This window comes from Loxodonta africana, chromosome 12, assembly GCF_030014295.1.
Source record: "Loxodonta africana isolate mLoxAfr1 chromosome 12, mLoxAfr1.hap2, whole genome shotgun sequence".
Taxonomy (NCBI): Eukaryota; Metazoa; Chordata; class Mammalia; order Proboscidea; family Elephantidae; genus Loxodonta; species Loxodonta africana.
Genome location: NC_087353.1, coordinates 61,428,132 through 61,454,540, shown reverse-complemented (window position 1 = coordinate 61,454,540; position 26,409 = coordinate 61,428,132). Strand labels below are relative to the sequence as shown.

Genomic DNA, 26,409 nt, shown 5'->3' with positions numbered 1-26,409 from the left:
TACTGAAGCCTTATCTCAATGTCTCATCTTTAACATTGCTCATTTACTCAAGTTCTCTGCTCTGCTAGGAATGTCTTTGCCGTTTGCCTGACCAGTGTATACTTCCTAAAAGGCCACTGCCCACGAGTCGATTATGACTCACAGCAACCCTACAGGACAGAGGTTAGGTGCCCCAAAGGGTTTCCAAGGCTGTAATCTTTATGGAAGCAGACTGTCACTTCTTTCTCCTATGGAGTGGCTGGTGGGTTCAAACTGCTAACCTTTTGGTTAGCAGCCAAATGCTTTAACCACTGAGCCACCTGGGCTCCTAGTATATACTGATCGGTTTATGCTTTATAGCCCAACTCCAATGTTATCTCTTTCTAAACTCTAAGAGGCACCTGATTCTCTCTCTCCTGTGTTTTCACTGCTGCCTCTCTAGGTACCTCATTGGTACAGTGGGGGTTAGGAGGGAAGGCTCTGGCCCAACAAACCTGGGTCTAAATCTCAGCTCTGTCACTGACATTCTTTGCCACCTTGGGCTAGTTACCCTTTTCTGTGTTTCAGTTTCAGTTTCTTTATATATGAAAAAAGGAGTCATAATGCAGGACTTTGATGCTTTATCTTTGACACTTGGGGCTAGCTATATTTTGAAATTCAGATTTTGGGAGGATTTTCTTTTTCAGGAAGTTATTTAAGGGGAAACTGGTTATATAACACCCTCAGCAGGGTCTGGGACAACATCCCAAAATCAACATATGAATATTCCCTCAGCAAAATGTATGACTATTCACACACCAAGTGGGATAAATAATGTCTACAAATAGCCTCACAACATTTCAGATCAAGTTTTGTTCCCAATTGAGTTTTGGTGCCAAACTTCCCCCCAAAAATGATTCAGTTGATTTCCAGAGCTTTTTGGACTTTAGAATTCCAGATAAGGGATGATGGGCCAATATTATCCAACTTCTTAGGGATTATTGTGAGAATACTTGACATAATATATCTTAATGTTCAGCACAGTGCCTGGAATATAACACGTACTCAACAATTGTTATCTATTATTATTATTCTTTCCTGCTGTCTTTCTTGATGTATTATAGTTTTGTGCTTATTTTTCATGCATATCTATTCTTATCTTCCACCAGAGAATGAACAAACAGGTAGGTGGCCATGTCTCTGTCACTTTTGTTTTCTGTGTGCCTAGTACAGTGTCTGACATAGAGCACAAGTGCAGGGAATGGACAGCTAAATGAATAAGTGCACGGTGAGGTAGATGAGGTTCTGTTTATACCATCCTCCATCCAGGAAAGCAGTCTCTGGCCCATCATCTGTAAGACCTGATGAGATGGGAGTTATTTGTCCCAGGAGAAAGAATCTAGCTATGTGTGGCCAATGGGCATACGTATGAGGCATTAGTCCAAACTTGCAACCCAGAACCAAGGATTCATCAGATCCAAAATCAACCAAACAGACTAATCATTTACAAAGCCACTGTTTTGATTCTATCATTTGGCATAGTGTAGCCACAGTCCATGGCATGGGTAAGCCCTCTTGGCAGCTTCTGAACTTTAGGCTGACCCTGGCAATTGACTTGACCTCGTTTGTTCCCCAATCAGACAACTCATAAATCATTCAAGTGGCCAAAATCAATCAAGTCATCTAAATATCATTGGAAATTTAGGAAGAATTAAACAGGTCCCATAGGAATACGCATGGGTCTTTCTGGTCCAAACATAACAGCATTGGGGTCTATTCCAAGGGAAAAAGAGCAATGTTTATACAACAAGCTTAGTAGCACTATTCTTTTCCTCTTCTCTTCTATATCTTTTAATCCATGGAACAGTCCAAAGTGATTCAGCTCAATCCTCCTTAGTCATTCTGGAATTCTCTATGTTGCTAGAGGAAGAACTCCACTTGACTATATATTCATCATGTTTAGACATCAGATAGAAGTCCTTGGGTGGTGCAAACAGTTAAGCGTTCTATTACTAGCCAAAAGACGGCAGTTCAAACCCACCATGAGGTCCCTCAGAAGACAGGCATAGTGATTTGCTTCTGAAAGATGGCAGCCTGGAAAACCCTGTGAAACAGTTCTACTCTGCACACGTGGGGCTGTCATGAATCTGAATCAACTCAAGGGCATCTAACAACAGCAACAAAAATAAGACATCAGATAATGGGTTCAAACTCACTGCCATCGTGTCAATTCTGACCCATAGTGACCCCATATGACAGAGTAGAACTGCCCCATAGGGCTTCCAAGGCTGTAAATCTTTCCAGAAGAAGACTGCCACATTTTTCTCCCATGGAGTGGCTGATAGGTTCAAACCACCAGCCTTTTGGTTAGCAGCTGAGTGCTTTAACCACTGAGCCACAAGGACTCCTTGAGAATGTGCCGAGCAGATTCACTGTTGTAAAGATACTGGCTTTCTGAGGTGGGAAAGGTGGAGTCAGTGGTAGCTGTTGGATTTACTCCTGGAACAGAGGACCCTGCATGGGTAACTTCCTTAGAACTATTAAGAAATACTTCTACTCATTGTCTTGGCAGGGTTAGAGAGCTCCCTCTTACAATATTTGGTAAATTATTTATTTTTTTCTACAACTGAGAAGACAAAAACAGGGCAAGTTCAGTCTGTATAAAAAAAGTGGCACTTGAAAGAATTACATAAAGGAAGTCAACCTAACATAACTCTTGAGATCGGAGAGACCTTTAGAAGTAACCTAGAACAATACAACAATCCTGCCTAACAGCTCTGTATGACCATCTCTAGTCACAGAGAACTTAGTTCTTATGATGGAATCCACACTCATGATGTTGGGTCACTTGAATGTCATGCTGATGGCATTAACTAAGACAATGATGACACCTTAATTCTCTATAAAAAAAAGACGTTGTGTCTTGAGGGGTTGGGAAGAAACCCACAAAGTCAAGGTTGGCAAGCAAGTCGATGCAGTCTGCTGGGATGCAGAATGGCCGGCATCAGCAGCATCGGCTGAAAGGTGTGTGTGTGTTATAATGTTCCTCTCTTCTCCTAGCTCTCTTTCCTCTCACAAAGATCATTGCAGTAGGTGATTTGAGGTTCTTGATGCATTGGGTAACTAACATGGGCTGTCTCAGCAAACCAGAAATAAAAGCCAGTCTCTTTCTGCTCACAACCTTTCAGGATGTTCCACTGGAGTGGGGAGGAAAGATAAAGTATATCCCAGCAGCTGCTCTAAAGACTCCCCATGACTCTGCTTTCTAGACTATGGATAACTAGTTACCAGAGACGTCACTTGGGAAAAGAAGGCATAGTCAGACTAAGGTTTGCAAGTAAAATCATTTGTTCCTTCCAGACATAGCTGAATACGTTTCTCAAACACTCTGCAAAGGAGGAAGAAATACAGCCTCCCAAATTTTTCAGCTGGCCCTAGCGTCTTCTCATCTATCACCGGAGTAATGCGTCCGGAGTGGCATTTCGTAATGACAGCAACATTCCAGCAAATCGATAGTTATTTAATTCCCAACAAGCTCTCGAGTCCATTAAACCTGATTACATTCACCCATTTCAGTTGGTGCCGTTATTTTTCCTACACCGGCACTTAATCTATAACAGGAACTTATGAGAACTTTCAAAAGCAATTTCAGCATCAATCAGCATAGAGTGAAGGGCACAATTTGCTTGTAATTATTTATCGGATGGGATGGCAGAGGGTCTGACAAAACTCCAATGACCAACCTTCACCCCAAGTTTCCAATAGATGCAAAAGGCCTGCTACCTTCCACTTGGCCATCAAGTCCCACTTCAACAGTGACAACCATGCCACACTGGCCTGCTTAGGCGAGCAACAATGGGACAATTTCCATGTTGTTAAGGGCCATTTTCAATGAGGCTTATTTATTTCTAACATGTAATATAGAGAAATGCCTCCAAATAGAGCAAAGGTCATCAAGCCAGGCTGATAGAATGTTGTGTTATTGTTTGGAATCGCCCCTGAATGCCCATAATCACCAACATTCTTATAGTTAACAGGAGGTAAAGGCAATATTCGGAAAAGCAGAAAAAGGGTGCTTGACCAGAATTCTCTCTTGAAATTTTAATTAATGAGCTAGAGTGTTGCAGAATTTTTTTTTAATATGGTGGGGGAGGGGGCAGTGAAGGACATCCTGAATACATTTAATTTTCCTTTCCTGTAGAAAAGGGATCAGAATTTATTATCAATGGAAGGACATCCTCAAAAATAAACAACAAACATGCAATAATAACAATTTTAAAAAACCACCTTGGTTTCCTATGATGTCTGCTCTCTATAACTGTTAGGTATTACCTTTCCAAAGAGATCTTTAGACATATACACAGAAGCCAATGCTTTCTTAAAAAGACAAACTCATGGTGGGGGGGGGGGGGAGCGGGGGGGGGGAGGGGAGGTGCCAAATTTCTTACTAGTAGATGGTCCTCTCTGCACAGAATTAATAGCCTTAGAAGTAAAACCAACACATGTCTCCATCCTCCACTCTCTTGCCAACATTAAGATGTAAACAGCTGGCAAAGGATTTCTAGAATAATCTCCAAATGTCATACATTAACCCTTAGTAGAGTTCTTTCTGGCCTCAGTGCCACCAATCAAGTCAGATGGAAAAAAAGAAAATAAAGCCTTCCACAAAAACAGAAAATCCACATAATGGAGAACATAGGAATTAATGCATATTTCATGCTCCCCCTATTTCCTGGGTTAAAGCTCTTAACCAAGTCACCTCATGATAAGTTACTTTGCCTCATGATCTGCTCTGGGAGACTGAGCTCCTCAGGAAGCGGGGAAGGAGTGCAAATCCTTTGCCCTGTGGTCAACCTCCCAAAGCAAAGGCATGAATGTTAAAGAGCACCCAGATCAATACAAGCAAATATAGCTCAACTACACCATTTATTCAGCCATGAGAGATGTCAATAGCCAGATTAGGGTGATCCATCTTTTTGATTTCCTACTGTCTTCCCACTGACTACAAGAGGGCTTTTTCCTGTATTAAAAGTGTTTGCTTTCTCAACCATAAAAATTCCAATTATTACTCTGAGCGCTCTGGAGTTAAGTTGCTTGTTGGCTGAGGCCTTGAATTACCTGAATCAGTCCAGGGAAGTAGGGGGCTGCTGGGACGATCATGGGCACGCCATAGGGATGCAGAAGGACTCCTTGAGACGACAACATGCTTTAAGCGAAGCTATTATTCCCTCTGAAGCTCAAAACATCAATTGAGAGTTAGGGGAAAATCTATAGACCCAACTTCTTCCAAACTACAAAGCTGAGAGCCAAATCGCTTCTGTCAGGAGCCAAGCGGTCATCAACGCAGAGAGGGGAAAGAAAGAAAATCCGCATCAGCAACTCTTAATATGAAAGTTTTCTTCCCAGACGCCGAAGAGACACGGCAGCTGCAAAGTTGAAGCTACCGAAATGGAAGGCGCTATTTTGGGAACAGCTTGCCTAACATGACTTACCAAATACTCTTCATTAATTTAGTTCTCCGTGAGATGGAGAGAGAGAGACCAAGGAGAGACCAAGAGAGAGACAGGGTGACCGAAAGTATTGGGCTATGAGATCCAGGGTCTTCCAAAGGAATTGGACCAAAGACAGGGTATGGGGTATGCGTGGAATTCTTAGAGATAAAACAGAAATGTAAACTGATATAATTATCAGCTTCCACTTTAACGTGGGAAGCGTTGGGTACTGACCCCCCAAAATTAAGAAGCTATTCAGTCAAGTTTGTTATACCCTCTCTTTCACTCATTTCCATTTTAAAGGGGGAAATTTACAAAAAGAAAAAATATATATATATAAAATAATAATACTATCAGCTAATATTTGCATAGTGCGTGCTATGCACCAAGCAGACGGAGTTAAATTATTTACACATGTTATGTAATTTCACTCTCATGATAACGCTACAAAGTGGGCACTATTACTCTCCCGTGGCTAATGGGAAATGGGGGTCACATTAGCTGAGCAGTTTTCTTATGGCCATACAGTTTGTCACAGGCAGATCTGGGCTACAAACATTCCAGAGTCTAATTTCTAACCACGGCACTGTAGCTCATTACTGCCTTTCATTCTGTAATAGAATTTCATATGCCTCTCATTGTATTTTTTAAAACTATTCTTTATCTTTAGGCTTTAAGCTGTAAGATAGTAATATGTAATATGTTAATATATTTAATGGCATATCTAATGTGGACCAGGGAGTCCCTGGGTGGTGTAAAGTGTTAATATTTTATAAGAAATTAAGGTGCCATCATCACTCAGCTGCTAACCCAAAGGTTGGCAGTGCCAGTTCAACCACAGCCTGGTGATCTACTTCCAAAAACTCAGCCACCGAAAACCCTATAAAGCACAGTTCTACTCGGACACACCTGGGGTTGCCATGAGCCGGAATTGACTCCACGGCAGCCGGCAATGTACACCAAAACTGTGGATGAGAACTACATTCAAGCCCGTATTTGAAATCTTTCTGAAACTTGAAAACACTCCAGTAATTATTTGGGATACATTACATTGTAATAGATAAATTCCTACACTATCAATGCATTGGGATTATACTGACCTGGGTGTCCTACTTACTAGCTGTGTGACTTGAAACAAATGGCTTAGCCTCTCTGACCCCATTTCATTACTGGAAAAACTGAGATAATATTCCCTCCCTCACAGGGTGCTATGATAATGAGATAAAGTACTTGTTGGTCTCTGGGCACAGTCGCTGGCATCGTATCACTACGTACAATGCAGGGAGCACTTAATTATTCCTGTCGTGTGTTCCTGTTCTTCTGATGGTTGGTATAGACACATTATTGGCTTCAGATAGAAGCACCGATAACATTCAAATCGTCACTCTTCTAATCTTCCTACGAGAAAACCGTGTGGGCGTGTTTGGAGTTCCACAATTTTGAGAGCAATGGTGTGAAAATCTGATGAAAGGAGTCTACTTAAAGAATGCTCAAGGCCAGGAGTAATTGAAAATCACCTTCAAACCAAACATCTGCTCACCACATCCCTCCCCTCACTGTAAATAGGACCCATGCTATAGATTTTGTCAAATTGGGGAGCGCTCCAACACCGCAGAACATAGTCAACTATCGGCTTTTTCTAAATCCAAACGTCAATTCCTCCACTTTTAGATAGCCAAGGTGTTTTTACACTACACTAATTTTAGTTGCTTGATTTAGCTGCATAATTACATTTCTAGATAACGACAGTGGATGCCGTTTGGCAGAGAATTCAATTATTTAAGGCTGCATTTTGGCCATCTTGACAAGGTTTGTCTGTAATTGATTCTCACGCATCAAAGTGGCCACGTTGTACAATTCAGAAAGCTCTCGTAACAGCTGCAAGCTGACCCCTCTTACTCAACGGCCTGATACTGTTTCTAACTTTAGCTTTTGACTATGACTCTCAACACTGCTTTTCTGAGGAGTTCGCTGTGAGGACAGAAGCATCACCCTGAGAGGGAGGTGTTTTCCTGGTCCCTGCTTCCCTTGAGTAATCATGGTGGGAAGTGCTGGCAGTTATTATGGCAAGGATCAGGTCAGGCTGAATTATGTCTCTTTAGGGTTATAAAGGGAGCCCTGGTGGCACAGTGGATAAGATCTCGGTTGCTAACCAAAAGGTCAGCAGTTCGAATCCACCAGCTGCTCCTTGGAAAAATCTATTGGGCAGTTCTACTCTGTCCTATAGGGTCGATATGAGGCAAAATCGACTCAGTGGCAATGGGTTTGTTTGTTTGTTCAGTTTTAGTGTTATAAAGTGGTAAGAACATTGGGCCAGAAGGAAAGGGACATAATTCTGGTGCTTGGGCCTGAAATTTACACATTCAGGCTGTTATTTGAGGTTACAATATCCACTGGCTCTTTCTTCACCAGTGGGCCAAGGAACAAACTTGCAGGAGTGTTTTGAAACTGTAGAGTTATAGAAATACAGTGTATCGTTACATTTATTACCATAGATACCGTTTTGATTAAAGAACCTGATGATTTCAGTTGGAGAGAAATGGAAAATACATTACATAAGGGACATACAGGTGTGTAGCTATTTCCTTTGCAGAAGATAGCACTTCTTTTCCTCCCTCCCTCCCTCCCCACTCACTCCTTCCTTTCCTTTTTCCTTCTTTCCTTCCTCCCTTCCCCTCCCTCTTTCCTCCCTTTCCCCCTTTCCTCCCTTCCTCCTTTCCTTCATTCCTTCCTCCCTTTCCCTCCTTCCTTTCTTTTTTCCTTCCTTACCTCATTCCTTCCTTCTCTCTCCCTCTTTCTTTTGTTCCTTCCTTCCTTCTTTCCTTCCTCCCCTCTGTTCCTCCCTCCCTTCTTTCCTTCCTTTCCTCCCTAAAACAAAAGTTTTTTCCGCCCTGAGTAATGACTATTCTATTCTTTCTCTGGAAATAAGAGCTAATTGCTTTGTGACCCTTTTCAGTGACTGCCAGGAAGTTCAGAGCCAAATATGAGTTTCCATTCTGTCCATTTTGTTGGATTTCACTGCCTGCATATCTGTGTTCTCACCTTCCTGTCCATACCACTTCCAGTCCTAACTACTGTTGCTTGTATCTTCTCTGATTTTACATTTATACATTATTGTCATATATGATTAGAATGTCTATCATTGAGATCGTATTGAATGCATTCTTGTTCTAAATCCATCTCAAGTACTTTCAGAAATAATGAAAGCCATAAATAAGTAACAATCACTACCAAAGCCTCTTGCTCTAAACACAGGTTCTGTTTTCCCATACGGGAAACACCTAGTATTACTAGCCTGTGATTCCTTTCTTGGATCCATTTTCTCCACTAGAAGGCAGGCAGCATACTCTGTGCCTCTCTGTTTCCCAGTGGATGGTGCACATGGCTCACATGGCTCACTTTCATGGTATCTAGTGTGTGGTATTAAGCACATGGTATACTGCCAGCATTGGTGGTTCAGTGGTAGAATTTTCACCTTCCATGTAGGAGACCCGAGTTCAATTTCTAGCCAGTGCACCCTCATGGGCAGCCACCACCCCTCTATTGATGGGGGATTGCATGTTGTTATGATACTTAACAGGTTTCAGAGAAGACTCCACACTAAGACAGGCTAGGAAGAAAGGCCTGGTGATCTATTTCTAAAAATCAGCCAATAAAAACTTCATGGATCTTAACTGTCCAAGCCACAACCAATCATATGGATGGCACAGGACCAGGAAGTATTTAGTTCTATTTTACATGGGGTCACCATGAGTTGGGGGATGACTTGATGGCAGCTAACAACATGAACATTGTGGGCGCTGGAAAAAAATGTGGACTAAAATAATAAGGTGGAAGGAGAGCGGAGGCATTTCTGGGAATGTCTAAAAAACAGAGACAGATTTCCAAAACTGACTGAACTCAAAAGAAAGGCCATGTATCTTACCTGCTCTGGCTATCACAGGGTATCTGAGCTAAGGCAGATAGGATGGCAAATCTTTTTCTATACACGGGCAGATAATAAATATTTTCCGTGTTGTAGACCTTATGGCCTCTGTTATAACTACTCTCTTCTGCCATTGTAGCATGAGATCAACCAAAGACAATACGTAAATAAATGGGCATGGTGATGTTCCAGTAGAACTGTATTTATGGACACAAAAATTTGGATTTCTTATAATTTCCACGTGTCAGAAAATATTTTTCTTCCAATTTTTTTCAACCATTGAAAAGTGTAACATCCATTCTTAGCTCAAGGGTGGTGCAAAAACAGGTAACGGGCCAGATTTGGCCCACTGGCTGTAGTTTGCTGACTCTTGATCTAGAGCATATATTTTATCTAAAAATCTAGAAGTCAGACTTCAGTACAATGCTCATGTATATTCCTTCTGTGTTCCCTGCTGCTTCCTTACCTGCTTCTTGGCTTTCTTGTCACCTCCTTGGTGCCACTTGTTATGTTTCCCTTCCCTGTGTTAGGGATTTCCATGGAGAGATTTTTCCCATCCAGGCCTTCTGGAGCCATTGAGGCTGGATAAACCTCCGAAACTGTTGTCCTGAGATAATCTTTAACCTTTAAACCTTAAACCAAAAATAACCCCTGAAGTTTTCTTTAAACCAAGCAATATGTTACCTTATTTAGTAAAGAATGTTTGCCTTGAACATCGTGCTCTTCTGAAGAACTGACTATATGGGATCAAGTTGCTTAGGGGGCAGTGAGTTCATGTTAATGGGAGAAGAACAATTCAGAAACGAAGGGCAAGAATGGTTGCACAACTTGGAGAATGCAATTAGTGTCACAGAATTGTACCTGTAGAAATTGTTCAATTGGTGTATGTTTTGCTGAGTATACTTTTAACAATAAAAGAGAGAGATTTTTTCTTCTTTTCTCTTAGCCAAAAAAAAAAAAAACTTTGAAAATTCAATCTCATCCCTTCTTTCCATGCTAATTTTCCATCTTTCTCCACCTTCTGGTGACATCCCCTTCTCAGTTATTAGCTTCTCTTTCCCTTTCCAAGATCAAAACAGATCCTCACCTACCGTCAGATATGGCATCTCCTTCCCCAGATCCTAAATCCAACATGAAGATAGTTCTGTCCACTGCCAGCCCTTCTGAGTGGCAACCACCCAAAAGCTAACCATCCACGTAAGAGAAGAAAAGAGGAAAGAAATAGAAGTGTTGGCTGGGGAATGGAAGAGGTAGGGAGTCTGAAGAAGACAAACTCCTGCCTTATAGATTCTTTGGCAAATGTCAACTGCAGCCCCATAACCAAATTCAGTCCACAGGTGATGATGATGGTGATTTCTCTACACTGTGTATAAAAGAGCTAATAATTCTAAGTGAAGGCATTTCATGTAATATTTAGATTTACAACCTCTCTTGAAAGACTGAAGAATCTAGAAACTTTGGGTCATGTTTCCTTGAATTGATAATCATATAAGTCTGGGAAGGGGGTTACTTCCTTTACAGGTCAGGACCTCTCCGTAAGACCGTCTCTACCATTCTTTACCTGTTGCCTGAAAAGAAGCCCAGTGTCAATTGCCAACCAAAACCAAACCAAATCTCTTGCCTTCAAGTTGATTCTGACTCATAGTGACCCTGTAGGACAGAGTAGAACTGCCCCATAGGGTTTCCAAGGAGTAGCTGGTGAATTTGAACTGCTGGCCTTTTGGTTAACAGTCGAGCTCTTAACACTGCACCACCATGTTCCTGTCAATTACCAGTGGTCAATAATTAAGACAAAACAAAGGGTGCTTCTCTGTTCATATTGTTGAATAAGTTTAATGTTAATTACATTTTTTATCTTATAGATATTGCCAATGTCAATCTCATACTGTGGAATTTATACATGTTATTTAATTTCTCACAGAACCTAGGTGGTACAATCATTAATGCGTTCGACTGCTGACCAAAGGTTTGGCAGTTCAAGTCCATTCAGTGGCACCTTAGAAGAAAGGCCTGGTGCCCTACTTCTGAGAAAACCAGTCATCGAAAGCCCTATAAAGCACAGTTCTATTCTGATACCCATGGGGTTTCCATGAGTTGGAATTGACTAGACGGCAACTGGCTGGTCGATGGCTGGTTGTTTAATTACTCGCAACATCCTGTTTTCAGGCAAAGTTGTGTAACAGAGAATTTCCTGCAGTATACAAGGTTCTTCATAATATTTCTCACCTTTTTTCTTCTAAATTCATCCTGCAATATACACTGTCCTTCCTTCTTAAATTACTATCTATGTATAAACCACACCAACATGCTGCCTTTGCCCAGCACTTCTATGAATCCAAATCTCTATTCAAACTATTTCTGTGATGCAGGCTTACTCTCCTTCTCCTTCCCTTCCCTTCCCCTTCCCTCTTTCTTTCCTTCCAATTCAACCTTACTGGCCTAAGTCAGGAGCCCTGGTAGCACAGCGCTTAAGAGCTACAGCTGCTAACCAAAAGGTCTGCAGTTCGAAGCCACCATCAGCTCCCTGGAGACCCTGTGGGGCAGTTCTACTCTGTCCCATACGGTTGCTGTGAGTTGGAATTGGCTCAATGGCAATGGTTTTTTTTTTTTTTACAAGTTTGGCATAAGTCAAATGTCACTTTTTTTTTTGCAAAGCTCCCCCACAGCCCTAGACAAAACTAATTACACCATCACCCATGTTGTGGAGTCATTTTAGCATTTAGTTGAAAGACCAGTCACATTGTACCTTTTCTTCTAAGTGTGATTACTCCTTCTATCCTGCCAGTTTGTTGTACTGTGGTGGCTTAAGTGTTGCTGGGATGCTGGAAGCTATGCCACTGGTATTCCAAATATTAGCAGGGTCACCCACAGTGGACAGTTTCAGAGAAGCTTCTAGAATCAGACTGGCTAAGAGGAAAGGCCTGGAAATTTTCTTCTGAAAATTAGCCAATGAAAATCCTATGGATCACAACTGAATGTTGTCCAATACAGTGCTGGTAGATGAGTGGTTTGAACCCACCCAGCAGCTCCTTGGGAGGAAGGCCTGACAAGCTGCTTCCATAAAGACTCCAGGCAAGAAAACACTACGGAAAAATTATACCCTGTTACACAGTGGGTCACTACAAGTCAAAACAACTTGATAAAAAAAAAAAAAAAAAAAAAATTGATGGCAACGAGTTTTTTTTGTTTGTTTTCAACTGTGAATTGTTTAAGTAAAATAGTGCCTTATGAATGTAACCCGCCATGCACCTTCTTGTTTAAGGGCTTGCCTCCTTCATACATGTTCCAGGCAAAAAAATTCAGATGCAGGGGCTAACAAGGGTGTTTGTGTCACTTCCGAGCCTAGAAGATACCATCATGAAACCAACATATTAGAATTTCAAAGCCAATTGATGGTTTAAGGGGGTGATGAAGACGGTACCTTTGAAATCAGGTGTATTGCAAAGAATCCAGGACACTGGGTCACCCTACCCTGTAGTACGAAGAGTGCTGGTGGTGCCAACATTCAAGCACTTGGCTGCTAACAGAAAGGTTGACAGCTCGAACCCACCCAGTCCCTTTGTGGGAGAAAAACCTGGCGATCTACTCCTGCAAAAATTACAGCCTAGAAAACTATGAGGCAGCTCTACTCTGTCACATGGGGTCCCCGTGAGACAGAATCTATGGCAAATAAGAGCAATAGCACCCAGTTGTATTGCTGCGCCTCCAAAAATGGTTAGGAAGATACACAAAGAAAATTCCAGTAGGTCTTGCAAGGGAGGCAGCGGCCGATTATCATTAGAAGCTCAAGCCCCAGTGGTGGAGGCAGCTCTGTCCTTCTCTTGGTTCATTAAGCGCTTCTTGACCTGATTCTCCTCTGAAAGCCAGACTGACTGGCTGAATGAGCAAATCTAAGAATATCAACCCCGCACATCATCTCTGCTGAGATCAACAATACTTCAGGAACTGACCCCTGACCTGTCTGGGGATGAATGGCAACTTGGTTTGAGAATTTGTTGACCTCGCTGGAGGCAAACAAATACTCCCTGGGGACTCTGGGGGTGGGAGGACTGAATAATCAGCTGCTCCCCTAGAGTTTCCTTTGTGCACGTCTGCCTTCTGTGCGGCAGGTCCCTGCAGGAGCTGGGCACAGAGACCACTTCGAATAGCACAGGGCTTCAGGACTGGCCAATTGGGCCTTTTAGCACCAGCCTCGTGCACACTCTCCAGTGTCTGTGACCAGGATGAATCATCTGAGCTCTGTGCCGGTCCGTCCCCTTACAGATGAATACCTGGACTAGTACCTCCCAGTGTGCGCTCTGAACAATGGAAGCCTCATTAGATGTTTGCATATAAGAAGGATTTCATGGCCAAAAGCATTTGAGAAACTCTGCTTGCTGTCTCTCCCTTTTGGGAATTTTTGATGACTATTAGCATCGATGGCACTAGCTTCTTTTTCTCTCTCTTTTTTCTATTAGCAGACTCTCAAAAATCAGCAAATGGAAACGCTATGGATCAAAAACAGTCCAATATATAACCAATCATGGGGGTGGAGCAGGGCCAGGCAGCTTTTCATTCCTTTGCGCATGGGGTCACCATGAATCAGAGACCACTCTAAAAAAAAGGCAGCTACAAAAACAACATCATTAGCATGTTAAAGCACCTGGGAAGACCTGAAAGGAAAAAAAAAAAATTGCTTAATCTTGTTTGATTCAGACTTTCTCAAAAGTGATGATTTTTCATGAAATAAAAAGTACATATAAAAAAAAATACTACCTAAAATCTATCATGACTATACATAGTCTCACACACACACACCTCTATTTATCTATCACTTAGCACCCCTCCACAGACATCTACTTATCTATCACCAAGCATCCATCCATTCATCCTTCTGTCCATCCATTCACCCACCCACCCATTCACCCATCCATCCATCCATGCATTTGACTATCTTGCTATTGAGAATTTATTATGTGTCAGGTGCTATGCAAAGCTCTTTACTCCTTTTTCTCCTAATTTGTCTTCAATTCCGTCTCTTCGTTCTTCTTCTCTGCCTACTTCTTCTCTGTATTATCATCACAATTGCTACCATTTATTCAATGCTTACTACGTGCCAGGCACTGTGCTAATCTCATCAAATGTGCTATCTCTCTCTTTTCTCTCTATATGTCTACACTGTATATTCTGTTCCACTTCTTACCTTACAGAGGAGAAAAGTGAGACACTGAGAGGTGAAGTGTCTTGGCCAAAGAAATACGCTCTTAAATGGCAGCGCTGCACCTTGAGCTGAGACAGGCTAGTGAACTCCCTTTGCTAACTGCTATGATAAGCCCTTTTTTTGCATGTGACATCTATTACCATGCTCTGAGAAATGATGGTCTGGAATGAACTCAAGCTGAGCAGCCCCTTTCTCTTCTTTGCCCTCAACCCCTAACTCAATCTCAACCACTCTGTTCACCATCAGAGGCAAGGGAAGACAAAGCAAAAGAAATGAGTGATCAGGTAAGAAAATGGAGGAGATCTCAAAGCTTGCCTGCACCAGTCTTCGAGGCAGCTTTAGGAAGTGGGGGATGGCTCCCACACAAGAGGAAGCCCGAGGCACGTGGCAGTCACGTGGAACACCAGGAAAGAGTGACCGTGGCGGGAGAAAAAGGAGGGCACATGAAGGAGAAGGACAGCTAAAGAGATCATCTTTATTTGTTGTTGTTGAGACTACACACATTAGGACATATACCAATTCAACAATTTCTACATGTACAATTCAGGGACGTTGATTACAGTCTTCAAGTCGTGCAATCATTCTCACCCTCCTTTTTCAGATTTTTCCTCCCCCATTGACATAAACTCATAAGTCATAAACTCCCTAGCGAAACTTTTGAGTTGCTATTCTATCTTTTGATCTTTCTTTTTGGTGCGTGAAAGCACCATCCCCACCACCATGACCCATTTGTCCTTTGTCCCATATTAACGCTTTTTCTGGGGTGTAGTTGGAGGAGTATCCCTAAAGCAGTGGTTCTCAGCTCTATTTTATTTTATTTTTTGATTTATGAACCACTGAAGATGTTGCCCTTGTCCCAGAAAACTGCACACAACAGGACCCTTGAGAGGTCTCTGAACCCCACCAGGTTTTGAAGCATGTAGCCAACATGTGCTGAGCTCTTTACAAAGGAAAGACATGGATAAAGTCAGACTCCATTACACCAGGCTCACCTTAACAGTCAGATGACTGCTCTCACATGCAATCGTGTTGACGTGCTTACTGGCACTGTGACGTTGGGGATGTGTACCTGCCAGTCAGAGGATGCTCATGACAGCCTGGCAGTGGGGAGGTTTTCGAGGAGGCGAGCAGGTCAAACTATGTGGATAAGTGCTAAGCCACTCTAGCTTATAAAACCAAGTCAGATAGTTGCCAAGTGGGTTCTGACTCATGGTGACCCCACGTGTGTCAGAGTAGAACTGTGCACCATAGGGCTCTCAATGGCTGATTTTTTGGAAGCAGATCACTAGGTCTTTTTTCTGAGGCACCCTGGCATGGACTCGAACCTTCAGCCTTTCAGTTACCAACCGAGTGCATTAACAGTGTGAATCACCCAGAGACTCCAAACAGACACTAAGAAGTTCAAAAGCACTCTTACTGCTTGTTAGGGGTTGAATCATGTCCCCCCAAATGTGTGTCAACTTGGCTAGGCCAGGATTCCCAATATTGTGCGATTGTCCACCATTTTGGCATCTGTTGTGATTTTCTTACGTATTGTCAATCCTACCTCTAAGATGTTAATGACGCAGGATTAGAGGTAGTTATGTTAACAAGGCAGGACTCTATCTACAAGATTAGATTGTATCTTGAGTCTATCTCTTTTGAGATATAAAAGAGAGAAGCCAGCAGAGAGACACGGGAACCTCATGCCACCAAGGAAGCAGCTCTCGGAGAGGAGCACATCCTTTGGACCCGGGGTTCCTGCTCTGAGAAGCTCCTAGACAAGGGAAAGATTGATGACAAGAACCTTCCCTGAGAGCTGACCGAGAGAGAAAGGCTTCTCCTGGAGCTGGCACCCTGAATTCGGACTTCTAGCCTCCTAAACTGTGAGAGAATAAATCTTTGTTAAAGCCATCCACTTGTGGTATTCCTGTTATAGTGGCACTAGATGACTATGACACTGCTCTTGCTTAATAATAAGCAATCCTTCTAGAACAGGGTCTGGCTTCTCTCTGCTGAATATTACACCTCCAGCTTTCAGTGCTAAGAAATAGACACTATCAAGTGAATGATCTTGCCTTAGATATCATAGGGCACCTGCCAAACATGGCACTAGGGGAGGGGAAGATGGAGGTAGAAATACACACATATTTTCAGAGACTATACAGTCTGGTCTGGCAGAAAAGACATAGTTGTGAGGGACCCAGAGCCAAGCTGTGCCAAGCTGCACAGCTGAGCCTCAGCGGGGATTAGCAATGGGACCAGTCACTGGGGAGTGGTTTCTCCACGATGTCATGGCCAGGCAGCTGGTGGCCGCAAAGAGCCTTTGACAGGTGGGCTTTTCAACTTCCCAGATCAGCACTGCCCTTTTGGAATACCCTGGGACATCAAAAGAGAAACCACCCTGGGCGATTTCTATTTCCTCTCTGACTCTTACCTTATAATCTACTTTTAATTTTTTTTAGACACATACATGATTTACTATTTGTCTGAAGCCTCCTAACCCCTTTATGTATTGACTCATTAAAGTACCGTAACAACCCTCTGTGGTAAGTTGTATTTTATTTTTCAACAAACAAATACAATTTACTATTTTTCAGATACTCCCTAACCCCTTTATGTGTCGACTCCTGGAAGCATCATAACAACCCTATGTGGTAAATCCTATTGTTATCTCTGCATTACTAATAGGGAGGGCCCTAGGTGTTGCAAACAATTTGTGCTCAAATGCTAACCTGAAGGAGTTCAAACCCACCCCATGGTGCCATGGAAGAAAGGCCTGGCAATCTTCTTCCATAAAGATTAGAGCCAAGAAATTCCTGTGAAGCAGTTGTACTCTGTAACACATGGGGTCATCATGCATTGGAATCAACTAGGCATTTTTTTTGTTTGTTTGTTTATTTGTTTGTTTTTAGAAACTGAGACAGAGAGAGGTTAAGAAGCTTATCCAAGATCACAGCTTGTGAGTGGTGAAGCTGGTTCAAGTCAGGTTCAAAAACCCCTGCTACGCTGCCTCTTCAGGAAGGACATCTTCTTCTTCTTTTTTTTTTTTTCCAATTGTGCTTTAGGTGAAAGTTTACAGCTCAAGTTAATTTCTCATGCAAAAATTTATGCACATATTATTATGTGACCCTAGTTGCTATCTCTATAATGTGACAGCACACTCCCCATTCCCACCCCAGGTTTCTTATGTCCATTCAACCAACTCCTATTGCTTTCTGCCTTCTCATTTCACCTCTTGGATCTGGGTCCCTCACATGTATGTCTTTTCCACCAGACCAGATTGTATAGTCTCATGTATCTATTTGAACTAAGAGGTGCACCCTTCACGAGTATTATTTTATGTTTTATAGTTCAGTTTAATCTTTGTCTGAAGAATTGGCTTTGGGAATGGTTTCAGTTCTGGGTTGACAGAGAGTCCTGGGGCCATGTCTTCTGGGGTTCCTCTAGTCTCAGTCAGACCATTAAGTCTGGTCTTTTTACATGAAGGAAGGATATCTTTTTGAAAACATATTTCTGTGGGTCTCCAATTTATTACTAAAAACCAACCTTTTTTAAAAATTACAATAGCAAGCATTGGCCAGGAACTCAGGTTTTAGGGCCATACCAAGTATGGGTTCAAATCCTAGCTCTGATCATTCCTGGCTGCGTCTCCCTGGGCAAGTTACTTAATCTGATTCTCAATTAATTCACTTATACATTGAAGACAATAATACTCTCCTCACAGGGTTGTTGTAGGGAGTAATTTTAATAACATAACAAAGCACTTAAAATATTCCCTGGGCTTAAGTCCATTTTTATGTGTGTGAGCTCTGTTCCTGGGTGTTATAACTTAGCGTGGTCATGTGCATTTTCATCTCAACCAGAATGTGAGGCATTTAAGTGATTACTCACTCATGCACCAACTGGTTGACCTGCAAACATTCCAAGTCCATCAGTCAATAAGGCGCCATTTTTGTTTAAGTCAGTTCGATTTGGGTTTTGGTCACTTGCAACTAATAGGCTCTGGACTAATACCAAAGTGGTGGTAATAACAGTAGATATACAGACACACACATACACATGGAAGGAAGTCATAGAAGGTACCTTTTTCTTGTTTTTTAGCAAATTTTTTTATAGCACTTGCTCCATACCAGTCTCAGTTCTATGCATTTTAAAGACATTAACTCATTCAAGTCTTCGAAAATCCTGTGGCGCTTGTTCTTTTAATGGCCCCATTTTACAGACGAGGATATTACAATTCAGAGTGTTTCTACCACTCTTGGCTAGTTGAGTGGGCAAAAAAAATTAAATAGACCACTGAATGCCAAAAGAATGAACAAATTAGTCTTAGAAGAAATACAACCATAATGTTCCTTAGGAGCAAGGATGGAGAGACTTTGAATCACTTACTTTGGACGTGCCGTTAGGAAAGACCACTTGCTAGAAAAGTGTATCATGTTTGGTAAAGTAGAGGGTCAGTGAGAATGAGGAAAACCATCAATGAGATGGATTGATACAATACCTTCAACAATCGGCTCAAATACACCAATGATCATAACAATGGTACAGGACCAGGCAACGTTTCGTCCTGTTACACATGGCGTCACCATGAGTCAGAGCCAACGCAATGGCAACTAGTAACAAAGATGAATGGAAGGGCCACCAGGCAAAGCCATGCCTGTCTCATTGCAAATTCCTTTTCTTTTCCTTTGCACGCTTTGCATTACCAAAGGATGTTGAAGCATTTGCTGAGTAAGGGATCCTGGAACCTTCGAAGGAGCTGGCATCAACACTCAGATGCCTGTATGACAAACCTTACCTCTGCAGTGACACCTCTTGCGAGTGAGGCCTAAGAAGAGCTGTGTAGGCAGTGAACAAGAATTCCAAAATAGCCCTTCTGGAGAAATCCCAGTGCTGCAGATCCCTGGCAGACACAGACTGTACGACCTCCAACTAGATTCAGACCCAGAGACACGGAAACATCAGCCTGCAATCAATCTACCACTTCTTACATTTTCTTTATAAATAAACCTGGCAGACAGAGCTGCTTCCTCCATCTACGGAAACGTATCAGGCTGGTCTTCAGGTACTAATTTTTCTGCACACCCACCCATCACCTATCTGAACTCAAAAAGTCGGCATTCTGTAAAATATTTACTGTATTTGTTTGCATCTCCGCCACCAATGCTGACTGGTGCTCAACAGGAAAATTACAGATTCCAGGGTGGCCATTTATTTAGGATCACCAGGCAGACTTCCCTTCCTTGGAAACTCCACGGCTGGCCTCAAAGATGAATTCTCCTTTTAGGACCAAAATAGAACAAAAGGACAAAACGGAACTAAAGGATTTAAAGTAAGGATTAAAAAAACCCACTTGGCTTTGGAGTGGCCTTCCTTAACCGCCATAAACTTACCAGTGATGCTCGAATTTGCACGTGCTTTGTCCCCGCATGTTCCCTACTCCTACCGGGACCTAACATTTGCAGGCCCTATTTATCATTCTGGCTAGTGGTGTGCTCATCTGCCTACCTCGCTAAGCAGCCTTTGTGGTTATTTTTATAATTATTGCCAGAACTCCGGCTCATCACACACCTGTTCTGCTCAGAACACAGGGAAGGGTGGGGGCGGGTCCAACCATGGACGAAAGGGGAAGACAGCCTTTCCTGCCTGCTACCACAAAGCAAAATCAAGAATGAAGAGGCAGACCAGAGCCACTAGCTACCCCTTTATTTATTTTTTAAGGCTACACTCTGTGCCTGGTACTTGTTTATTCAATAAACACTCTGTTTGTTAGAGAGTCAGTTCATTAGAACAGTCTTTGGATTTTTTGGCAAATACTAATTCATTTAGTCCTCATAATAACCAACAAAGGATATAATCATCCCCACTTTACAGGAGCCCTGGTGGCAAAAGGTTAGGCATTCCCTGCTAACTGGAAGACTGGTGGTTCAAATCAGGGAGAAAGACCTGCCCATCTGCTTCCATAAAGATGAGTTACTCACTGTTGTCATGTCAATTCTGACTTGTAGCAGCCTAGAAAACCCTGTGGGACAGTTCTACTCTGTCACATGGGGTCACTACGAGTTAGAATTGACTCAAAGGCACCCAACAACAACATTTTTATAGTTGAAAAAACTGAACTAAAGAAAGGTTAAGTAATTTGTCCAAGGGTACAGAGATGGCAAAAGGAAAACTTGAACTAACTCTGAATCCAGGTTGTAATGAGTAAAACTATTCTGCCATGTTACGTTCCAGTCAACATCCCTGGCATCATCACATATATTATCACAACCTCCTCCACTACTACTACCAAGTGGGAAAGCATTTCTTGAGCTCTTACCACTTGCTGGGTATTGTGCTGAGTGCTGTACAAACTATCTCGTGCCATCCTTGTGGCAACCTGATGATATTAATCCTGCTATTAACTCTTCAATGCATAAGGAAACCTGTGCCACTGCTTATTCCAAATAACAGCAGGGCCACCCGTGGCGGACAGGTTTTCAGCACAGCTTTTAGACTAAGATGGACTAGAAAGAAAGGCTGGGTGATCTACTCCCAAAAATTAGCCAGTGAAAACCCTATGGATCACAGAGTATTGCCCGATATAGGACTGAGAAGCGTTTTACTTTGTTGTACATGTGGTCACCTGTATTGGAGCCAGCTCGACAACAGCTAACAACAACGACAAGCTAAAGAGAAGTTAAGAAACATGCCTGACAGCGCCATGAATACATTTCACTCCTATGCTCACCTGATCAGAAGTGGAGGGTGGAGCTGCGGCCCTTTGGACATTTCATAAAACCAGCTCTCCCCTCTACCCATCATGTTAGAAGTGCATCTGCTAAGACATGAGAAATCTCTCCCCAAAGCTGGGGTATAACTTTGGGCACAGTGACTCTTGGCCAAACAATGTGCAAGGACAGCAACTGAAACCAAGCTGAGAACCTGAGCTCTGGTCAAATATCACTCAGGGAGCTTTGGCCTCAGATATGCTAAACTTGGCCTGTCATTGGCTTCCATGAAGCCTCAAAAACTACTCCCCAAGTCCACCTTTCAGCCAAAGATTAGACAGGCCTATAAAACATATAGGGTCACTGTGAGTCAGAATCGATTCCATGGCAACGGGTTTTTTTTTTTTTTTTTAATATAACAAACAGTAACACATGTGAGGAACGTGCTTCTTAGTTGAGTCAAGTAGACAAGACCAAACGGGCAACACCTGCCCAAAAGCAAAGACGTGACAGTAGGAAGGGCCAGGAAAACTGAAGGAATGGACACGGGGAACCCAGGATGTAAAGGAAAAGTGGGAAAGTGCTGGCGCATTGCAGGGATAGTAATCAGTGTCGGAAAAAAATTTGTGTATACATTTTTGAATGAGAAACGAATTTGCGCTGTAAACTTTCACATAAAGCGCAATAAAATTAAAAAAAAAAAACAAACCCTAGGCTGGTGCCTTCTAAGCAGTGGCATCACTAGAGGGGTGCAGATGACACAGGCTGCACCGGGTGACTCCGTCAGAGGGGGCGACACCAAAGTGACTGTCTATAAAATTTTGTGCAGCGTTTCAGCAGAAGTTCATTATTTTTTATAAAAATATCCCTGTAGTCAGTTATAACAACAAAAACATTTTTCAAAAGCCCAGCTCACATGTATCAATATGCCTACAAGGCTAAAACTCTAAGCTCATGTGCCCCAGTCAGAGCTGTCGTTACCGCCCAATTACAGTGACGCTTTGAGCGTCATGGTTTCGGGACAGGCAGGCCGAGCATGCGCTGTTGTTTTCGTTGCTGCCAGTGTTTTTACAGTCACGGATTTTGTCAGCTGCTTTGGTATTGTAACTACAACTTTGTAGTAATTAGTATTTGTGAACCCATATCAATAACTTCTCCGAGAATGAAATAGTAATTAAAAGGAGGAAAATCAAAAAAGGCTTCTACCCGGTTACTAATAACGTAACTAATAATGTTGCAATTCAAGGTAGATTTTACATAACAATTTTGTTAGTATTCATACAATCTGAGAAATATTGCATTTAAGCAATTTACAGCTATTTTATCACATATTATTTTATGATTAACATTGATAATGAACGTCACTAAGGATTCTGTGTGGTCTGGCATGAGAGAAGGCTCTGGGCGTGGTGACACCATTAGTTACTGCACTGGGTGACACCAACCCTAGGGACTTCACTGCTCCTAAGATACCACCATCCTCACCCAAACAGATGTCTGCTTCCATAACAGTTACCGTGGAGTCAATTCCAGTTCATGGCAACCCCAAGTGTGTCATAAGAGAACTGTGTTCCATAAGGTTTTCAATGGCTGGTTTTTCAGAAGTAGAACGCCAGGCTTTTCTTCTGAGGTGATCACCCAGGGCTATATTTGTTCTTGCCTTGGGGCAGGGGGTAGGTGTCAAAAGACTGTCAGTCTTGTTTTTCGAAACTTTCAGCCCTATCTATGTCTTCTGGCAACTGTCTAGACCAAGTAACTGCCATCTCACACCTGAATTCCTGCAGTGACCTGGTCCTGGGCCTCTGCTTCCAATCTTGTCCCCCTCAAATTTATTCTCCAATGAATGGTCAAAACCGATCTTTTTAAAGACTGAATCAGATCAAGTTTGTCCCCTGCTTAATTAAGCCCCTTAGTGTTTTCTGCCTCTTTTTAATTTTTATATTTCTTGGAATAAAATCCAACCTCCATATCAGAGTCTCTGGCCACTCTCTCCCCCTCTCCACTGTAATCGAGGCTCAGGAATACTTTTACACATAAGCCTTGTCTTTGTATTAGTGGTCCCCCCTGTCCTGTCCCCACCTCTTTACTCACCTATCTCATCTCATAAGGAGACCTGGTCACTCCTTTTTTAAGCTGCTAACTGAATGGTTGGTGTTGGAACCTACCAGCCACTCTGCAGGGGAAAAGACCTGGTGATCTGCTCCTGTAAGTATCATAGCCTAGAAAACCCAATGGAGCAGTTCTACTCTGTCCTATGGGGTCGCTATGTGTCAAAATCGACTTGACGGCACACAACCACAATGACATTTCATCTCATGTTCAACGTCAGTTTCTGGGTGACAGCATTCCTCACCCCTGAACCCAGCCCTGATTATTTCTCATGGAGCCCTCTTCTTTTCCTCTGGAGTTTCGATCATAATCTGCAGTACATACGTACATATGTGATCAATTGCATGCCTGTTTTCCCACAAATTTGTAAGCTCCATGAAGCGAAACCAAGTTGGTTTCCTTCTCTGCTGTATCCTCAATGACTACCCCAATTTTTTTGAGCTACAGCAGATGCTAAATAAATGTGTCAAATGAATGAGTAAATTAATTATTAACCAATTACTTCAGTGAGAAGATGAGGTTAGAGGTGATTCAATCATTATGGTTACTGCACGTTTTGCTCTAGATGACTTGGTAAGTCTCCCATAATAGATCTTGACGTCTTAGGAACATTCTGTTGTTGTTAAGGTGCCGTAGAGTTGATTTTGACTCATATTGACACCACGTGGCAGAGCAGAATTGCCCCATAGGGTTTCCCAGGCTGTAATATTTATGGAAGAAGATTTCCAGGTCTTTCTCCCTCAGAGCCACTGGTGGGTTCGAACTGCCAACCTTTCTGTTAGCAGCTGAGCTGCTTAGCCATCGTGCCACCAGGAACATTCTACGAATGGTTAAAAACATAGCATTTCCCTTCTCCAACAGTATGAGAAACCCTCCAAAGCTGGCGTTGTATGTCAGCAGCTCGTTGTCTTATGTAATAGAATAATTGCTGGCTTGAATTAAAGACATCATGATTTGGGAGAGTTGCTCATTTTCTGATATAAAAAGGAAAGGATCCACCCCTCGTATTAACACATCATCTCCCTGGCATGCTACACGAATAAGAAGGAAATGTAATTTTTTTTGAAATTGATATTTTTCACAAAGCCAAGAAGAGCTATCAAAATACAGGGCTGTTTATTTGGATGAATCATCAGCTTTTTAGGAATCCCAAGTGCTAATTGCATAATGGCCCTTTACAAAATACCATAATATGGCTTCGGCTAGTTTCTCCGTTTTCGGTTTGAAAAATAGATTGTTTAATAACCCATCAAAGCTATCTGTAAACCCAGTAACAGCAGAGCAGATGTTGACTGCTGTCTTGTGCCTCGTAGACATAATTAAAGACAATGAGACACTCTTGGATTCATACAACAGAGGAGAAAAGCAAATACAAAAATTGGCACAATAGGAATGTAAACAGCTTTTGCTGGACACCTGCTCTCTCCATCTAAAAGGCTGGATCATATTTCCGGTGATGAACAACTTTCTAAACTTCTTTACTGACTTATGTAAATATGGACATTCTGCCCTCCGCTTTTCAGAGAGAGACGCCTGTGAAAGCCAGTCTTTTCAACTGAATATTTGTTTTAATTTCATTACTGCCCACTAGCACCCTGCACAGTTTCAAAGACTATTTCTAATTTTTTCATAGGCATAAACCTTCCTAAAAACCTGCTAGTCAAAACTTTCACATGTATGAAAGGGGCCAAGTCTGAGAGAGGAGAAAAGAGGGCGATTTATTGATTCATTTGTTCATTCATTTGTTCATGTATTAATTTAGGAAATGGCTGACATTGACAAGATTACTGCCTAAGAGCTTTACAATTTTTCTTTTTTTTTTTTTTGTAAGTCAGGCACACTTACTAAAATCAAGCTTTCATCCTGTATAACACTCTAATTTTCTAAATATTTCACTTTGCTCCTTGAGTGTCTACTCAGTCTTCTGTCCCTTTTTCTGCTCTCTGTTCTACACGGGATAAACAGAACATACAAAAAGAAACATATGATATAAATAAAGGAACACGAATGCAAGTCAATACATTAGGCTTTTCTTGGTAGATGTCATGAAGGAGGAATTGAGGACTCCAAATAAGTGGTTTGATTATATCGTTTTTTTCTTCCATTTTAAAGACAGAAGAAAAAGGAAAACAAACAAACAAGCCCTGGGTGTTTGCAGTAGGTTAAACTCAGTTTTCTGTGGCTTACTCGGCAGGGAAAAGTTTCCTAGGTCCAGAATCCTCAATTCAGAAAATAAAAGCCCTCACTCATTTTTAAAACAAAGCAGAGTCCTTCTTCTGTGAAAAACTGAAGAGGGACCCCCCCCCAAAAAAGAGAGAGCCTCCAAAATCCCATTGTTTAAAGAGCACAAAATGCCCCCTTTGACGTGTGGTGAACAGTGATCCTGCTTACAGTAAAGGCGCCTTCTCTCAGCTGTCATTTTTGCTGAAATAGAAGGAATGGGGGTTCTGATGTGATCTGCATCTCTTTATGCTAATAAAATGGTGTCAGTCCATTTTCACAGACAACACCATAAAGCATAAACACCAAATGGGAAACAAATAGGGCCGTGATGCCCCTCTGAAACAAACCAATCAACCCTGAAACACCTAAGATAGATCGCAGCCCTGCCTCCTTTCATTCTTTATAGAGAGGCAATGAAAACGTCCCTAGGTGTGTCTGATTAAACACACAACCCACCACTCCACACACACACACACAGGCACACATGCGAGTGTGCACATGCTCACCTACATGCACATGCACACACGTACACACGTGCACATGCACACACGTACACACGTGCACACGCATGCACGCGCGCACACACACGAAACCTCAGAGGCTCGGGGATGTTGTAAACCACTACGGTCTTCTGATTTATGAATCTGCCTTCGCTGCATTGGGCTCAACAGCATGGCAAGCCGGGACCCCGCTCCCTGAATTGCCTTTATGAATACGACCAGGCCCCACATGTGAACAAAAGCAGTGGTATGGGGTGTATAAATCATTAATATGATGCCAGGCAGTGAGTGCATTTCCTGTGTTGGTTGG

The 26,409-nt window shown here is 42.3% G+C and overlaps 1 protein-coding gene across 9 annotated transcripts in view; it reads right to left on the bottom strand.

Annotated features, from left to right (window-relative positions):
• Positions 1-26,409, bottom strand: part of RBFOX1 (RNA binding fox-1 homolog 1) — a 440,264-nt gene that overhangs the window by 401,632 nt on the left and 12,223 nt on the right. For 5 of the 9 annotated variants that reach the window (XM_064295560.1, XM_064295559.1, XM_064295564.1 and 2 more), the window contains exon 1: positions 5,077-5,163. The exons of the other annotated variants lie outside the window; for them this stretch is intronic. In XM_064295560.1, the coding sequence (XP_064151630.1) occupies positions 5,077-5,163 (87 nt within the window). Of the gene's footprint in view, positions 1-5,076; positions 5,164-26,409 lie in introns of those variants that run through there. 9 annotated transcript variants of the gene reach the window in all.